Source organism: Nesoenas mayeri (assembly GCF_963082525.1).
Source record: "Nesoenas mayeri genome assembly, chromosome: 2".
NCBI lineage: Eukaryota > Metazoa > Chordata > Aves > Columbiformes > Columbidae > Nesoenas > Nesoenas mayeri.
In genome coordinates this window covers 24,612,169-24,618,168 of record NC_137543.1, presented here as the reverse complement: position 1 = coordinate 24,618,168, position 6,000 = coordinate 24,612,169, and the positions used below count along the sequence as shown (strand labels likewise).

At 41.6% G+C, this 6,000-nt stretch overlaps 1 protein-coding gene across 1 annotated transcript in view; it reads right to left on the bottom strand.

Moving 5' to 3' along the window:
- Nucleotides 1-1,897: 1,897 nt before the first annotated feature.
- The window catches only part of NIPAL2 (NIPA like domain containing 2), a gene marked incomplete at both ends in the record, with an annotated part of 49,930 nt that continues 45,827 nt past the window's right edge, over nt 1,898-6,000 (bottom strand). The window contains 4 exons of the mRNA XM_080364309.1: nt 1,898-1,992; nt 2,308-2,402; nt 3,721-3,784; nt 5,516-5,604. Of these exons, the coding sequence (XP_080220435.1) occupies nt 1,898-1,992; nt 2,308-2,402; nt 3,721-3,784; nt 5,516-5,604 (343 nt within the window). The remainder of the gene's footprint in view (nt 1,993-2,307; nt 2,403-3,720; nt 3,785-5,515; nt 5,605-6,000) is intronic.

Below are 6,000 nucleotides of genomic sequence, written 5' to 3'. Positions count from 1 at the left end.
TAACCCTTATTATGTCCTCCAGCCCTTCAGAATCATGGAAACAGCTACCAGAAAGATGCCCAAGGCCAACAACTTAAAAAAGAAATAAACCCAAATCCTTTCACTCATTCATTTCTCAGGTCACAAAATGGAGAACTGTAAGGCTCATATTTCCATCCTTAGCACATACTCTCACTTGAGACTTTGAAAGTGGCTTAAATTTGACTTGCAAAAGAAAGATAGAGGCATGCCCTTGTTCCCTGGAGAAACATACAAAAAGAATGTCCTTAGTTTTGTTTGTTTTTAATTTTAAGCTTCAGAAACTTGAACTCAAGCTGTAAGAGGGTAAAGGAAGGCCACAGCCAAGCAGCTGGTATAAGTGAGGTGCAGACACAGAGTCTTGTCCTATGCCAGCTGGAAAAGATCCACAACCCCCTGTCCCACGCCCCAGCCCCTCGGATGTTGCTGCATAGGAAAAACCACAGTTCTGTGTGTGTTTTGTAGGGTTTGAAATGAAACTGTCTTACGGATCTTCAACTGTGCTTACTTTGAAGTGAAATAAACAATTATTAGGGGGAAAAAAAAAAGAGATCTGATTTCTTCATATCCCCCAGAACAAAATACACACAGCCCATGGCCCCTATCCATACTGCAGATTAATTCAAACCTGAAAGAAGTATCTTGTCTAAAACACAGACACTTCTCAAGAACACTTCTCACTTGTTTGTGCAAAGGAGGTGTCTGGCCCCCACTGTGGTGGCTGAGGCAGATCTGTGCTACCAGGCAGGGGTAGGTGGACCCACAGTGAATGTCCAGAAGAAGCTTTCTGGCCAGGAGGCTGGGACTGGGGGACACAGAAAGCTGGACACAGAGCCTGTATTGCCACGGTTCCCACCACTGCTGGCTCTTCAAATCAGTGTGGAGACACTACAACTTAATGAAGGAAAAATTGTACTGTTACTGTGACTCTGCGATCTTGTGAGCCCTCCCTCATCCAGGATTACCAGTGGTTTAGGAAGTAGGCAGGAGGTGTCCTGCTTTTCTTTTTTAGGAGTATTTTTCCAAGAGACATCAAGGGAGGGAGCCTGGCTACTCCATTCCTTTTGGAGAACTCTGCAGGTTCTTTATTAAAACCTCATTTTCCAGAAAACAGAGGCTAAATCCCAGGCTATACTAGCAGATATTATAGCCCAGCCCAGTCCAGCGCAGTGTGCAGGACTCTCCTGGGAAGATGTAAAATGTCAAGTGTGGTTCCCTAGCGCTGCCTTGGCTGGGTAACACAAATGTGTGCATGTGTGTGCCTGACTATGTACATGGCAAATGCTCTCTTCCATCCCCCTCCTCACACAAATATTTGTTTCCTTGGACGATATGAGAATTGATCTGATGGCAGAAGATAACCAGAGTTTTCCCCCTATACACTGTCTGTACATCTTTGTGTATACTGTATATATGCACATGGTTTTGACTCCTGAACAGGAAGGAACATATTTTTAAAGGTATTATACAAATAACAAAATGCTTTGAAGTCACTTATGAAAATTCTTCTCATTTGCCACCTTTGGCTTTAAACATCTATACAGACCTAGGGAGTTTCAACGGGGAATTTTTATAATCCCATCCTGTGCCTGTTTGCTTTTCAAAGCAATTAATACTCTAAAAATATCCCCAAGAGTCATTGATACTAGAAGAAAGTTCTGTTTCATTAATGGTTATTTAGTTTTTCTTAAGGCTTCCTTTATCTTCAGAACACATTTGGGAGAGCAATGAGATAAATTAAGTAGGATTAAATAATACCATGACTCATCAACACATAGGAGTTCAACATGTATTTGAATATGTCCAACAAAAAGGTGCTGTTGATCCTTGTTCCAGTGGCATTTCTCCTGTTGATTGGCATGCAAGGTGCTTTCTTCTTTCAGCTTTGACTTTTCACCGAGTTATCTTCATTATTCAAAGTGCCATAGCGTGAACTGTGATAATCTGGTTGTACTTTGCCTGTCAATTTTTGTCCTAGGGAAATGGTGTGAGAGAAGGGAAAAACAACAACTCTGTGAAGAATTTTAATAAAACAAATCCCCCACCAATCCATCATTTAAACATTCTTTGCTCCAGTAATCATTGTTTTCATTTGACTGGTTGTAACAATAGCTTGGAAAAAGTCTGAAAGATTCTTTGAAAAATCTGTTGGGAACAGGCATAGAAAATAAGGGAACAGTATATTTATTAAATATGACCAGAGCATATTTGTGACTCAACTCTCCTAGGTCATCTCATTATCTGATATCTCATTTTTAAACAGAGAGACAGAAAAAAAGCCCTACTTACCAGGAATATGTCCACAGTCAATAAAAGGACTATGTAAATGCTCCTCTTTTTTACTTCTTTCAATTACAAATACACCAAGGAAAGATAGAAGACACCTGCAAAATAACAGTGGCATAGTATCATTAGAAACAGTTCACTGCATCTGAGATGAGAATTTCTTTCCAAGTTTCTTTTTCAAGGGCTTCCAAACCCAAGCTGCTCAGTTTATAAAGAAACTTTTCTTCCTGGCAGCTCTATAAATTCATCCTGGGCTCCCTTTCAGTCTAGTTTTTGCCTCCTGAAGCTTTATTATCTGTTCCAAAGGCTCCGCAGGCAAAATTATACTTTCAGTAATATGTACCTAATCAAATGCCTGTGAGTGTGAGACCACAACATTTGAATCCCTGACCAAATCTTCACAGAGCATCTAAGCTAGCATTCTAGCATTTGCAGTTTCATTAACAACTCAGTCTAGCTGCAGACAATCAACATCTCCGTTGTTTTTCTCATCTGAGTGTGTGTCTCAGGGGCAAGCTGTAAGCCAGGAGCAATGAGAAACTGCTATGCTTGGATAAATCTTCTATCCGTTCTGTGTTGGATACACGATCACTAATTCCTGCCTGCCAAATACATGGGTTGAATTTGCACATCTCCATTTTCTGCCACTTTTTCTGCAGTCAAACAAGGTAGCGGTTGTGTGCACCTACTCCAGTCCAGCTGCAGGGGACGAAGACATCCGTAGCTATCAGCCCATGTGTTTGACAGCACGGTGGCGAGAGGTGTCTCGCCAGCAGTCCTGGGAGATGCGTTTAACCATCTCACACCCTATATCAAGTAACTGTCATCTGTCCCCAGAGTTGTAACTGTGCTTGTGAGAAGAAGAAAGTTTCTGCTCTCACAACACCCAGGACCTTCTTCAAACATTTATTGTTAACAGTTTCTCAGCATGTTGTGTCTTTCTTGGCACAGAAAGATGAGGGAGAGATACCAGAGTGCTGCCCCGTAGGCAAGCAACTCACATAATTGCTAATACCTGGTGGCAACAAAGACCATCCGGACACGCAAGTGGAAGGTAACATGGGAGGAGATTTCTCACAGTTATTAAAGCACCCTCACAACACAATCTTTGGTGCAGAGCAGTGATTTCTCCTTCCTGCTGGAGGAACACATGCTGCTGGTGTTTCATTCCATCATGAGATTAGTAGTTCATAAGTGTCTCACATTTTTACATATTTGGATTCAAAACCAGGCCTCCAAACTCCCAAAGCACAGACATCAATCTTTCCTTTAATGTTTTTTTATCCTACTATAATGGCTATTCCATAATACTTTAATAACAAGACGGGTTTCTTCTTACTGAGAAAAGAAGGGATTCCACAAGGCAATGCTGTTTCTGTACAAACGTTGGTGTGGATTTTAGGCCAATACACTTACCCAAACAGAAACATGAACACGCTCAGCAAAGCTGCACTTTGGAATTCCCGATAAAATATGACCCCTGGAATGTGACAGAAACAAGAATTGCAGATCTTGACTAGCTTCCAAGTGACATGAATTACAGCAGGGAGGGTCAGGAACAGTGTCATGCTCAAACAGAGAAAAAAAAATCCCAAATAAGGTATTAACACACATGGTGATGGATTCACTTTATGCGCCCATATTCTATTATCTAGGCTTTCTCAAGATACTGCATGGGATTGGAGATTTAGTTTCTCAGGTTGGAGGTTCTGCTGTGTTAGGAACTGCACAGATGCAGGTATTTCTTGCGTTATCAGCAACAATTTTTATGCAGGTCAAACCCAAGGTCTTATTCACAAGCAGAGTCATAGCAATAAGATAACAGGTTCTTTGTGGATTTAGTTAAGCCACTCCAACAGACCATGTGGACATCTTAACTCCAGTTGGGAACAGGCTTTCGATAACTAGCTGTGTTCCCGATGTTTGCACCAAGTTAAGGGCTCCAGCAGCCAAATTTACCAAATCTTTCTGGCTGAAGGGATCACTTGCTCTTTCTGGTCACCCCTCTTCCAGGAATTAGCACCTCTGCAGTGGAGGTGATAGAGCCAGATGTGTATCTGGATCTCAGCTGCCCCAATTCACAGCCAAATATATTATAGTAGCTTTAAACCACTGATGAGCATAGTTTTGCTCAGAAACAACAGAGCCTGAACAGTGCAGCTGACATGTGACTGTATCTTCAAAGGCTGTAACTGGGAATGGGGGAATCATGAGACAAGGTACCTTCTACGAGCACCTCAGCAAGATTCAGCAGAGGTTGTTCTTCTAAGCCCTACACTGGTTTAACTAACCTGGTGCAAATGCATGTGTATCCAGTCTCAAAGCTATTAAGCCATTCCTGAATAGGTACTTGATCTTTTAAGGAGGCACAAGGCCAAATTCCCCATATGGTCACAAGAGCACAACCCCATTTTGGCACAAGCCTCCTCTCGGTCACAAAGTGTAGGTCTCTTCTAACACAGGTGCTGAGGCAATCTGTGCATGAAGCTAACTCCCCTTCTCATTAATGGCAGCTCTGCATGAGAAACTCCTGCACAGCAATGACAGGAAAGCCCCCAGTGTGTGTTAAAATGAGTCATAAATGTTCTAACAACATGATCATTTTGGCTCGTTGCTGATACAGCATCTTAGTCGTCCTCCGAGCTCATGTTCTTACGCTGCGCACCATTTCCAAGATTTGCAGTCCCTCTTTAACAATGCTGAGTTCAAAGTTCTCACCCAGAATAAAATGTTAAATGCTTAAAAAGTCTTTGGAGTAATTTTATTTCCTTCACTTAACCTAGAATTCCACCTTCTGAAATGGAATATACACTAACTGCTATGAAACACAGCTGGTTGTCATTTGAGTAGTTTGCCAGGCTGTTAAAATTGCTCTACCAGTTCGGATATGGAGAGGCTGGTGTGCACATGGTAAACACATTTACTGGATGTCAGGATTAGGCTGGGATAAATGCAGGTTCTTCTAGTAAGCCAGCGAGGCACAGTAAACTGTACTTGTCAATTCTGGAAATACTAGAATTTGATTATTTTTGTTTTGCTTCAAAAGTGCTGAACTTATTCATTTTTCAGAACTTAAACACCTGTCACTTAGGAAAAACTTCTTTTTGTGAAGACAAACATGACTGTTTTGTTTTCCTGTTCACAGGCAGTAATTCTTGAAAACCTGATGTTTAGAAAATTGTTGTGTAGAAGCAGAAGGTCAGAAACAAACCTGAAATAATGGCACTGATGGTGAAGAATACAAAATTAATGGGCACGACTGCTGTCACTTCGTACAGATGCATTGCTTGACTCAGGAACCTGGAAGATAAGCATTATTGTGTCTCATGCCTACAGGAAGTTCATTGCCCTTAAAGTCAGATTAAGCCACTTTATGTCAGTTTAACAATAAATGTGGCCACTTGTTTACCACAACAGCAAGTAGCCCTGGACAGATGCATATGTGTATTAAGTTTATCTTCTGGTTTTGACTTTGCAGAATACAAATAGGCAAAAGTAAGAAGGTTGGTGTGGATTCTTCTGGCCACAGGTTGTCATTGGAGAGCGCTTTGAACCACTGATGGAAAATTTTGTCTGCCATGGATAAGAGAGGAATGCTAGGGTATTACTGCTTATGGCCTGCATCGGCTCTTGGAAGCAGTGCTGCCTGTGAGCAGCCTGGGACAAGTTGCTCTAATTTAAATAGATTGTGTAAGG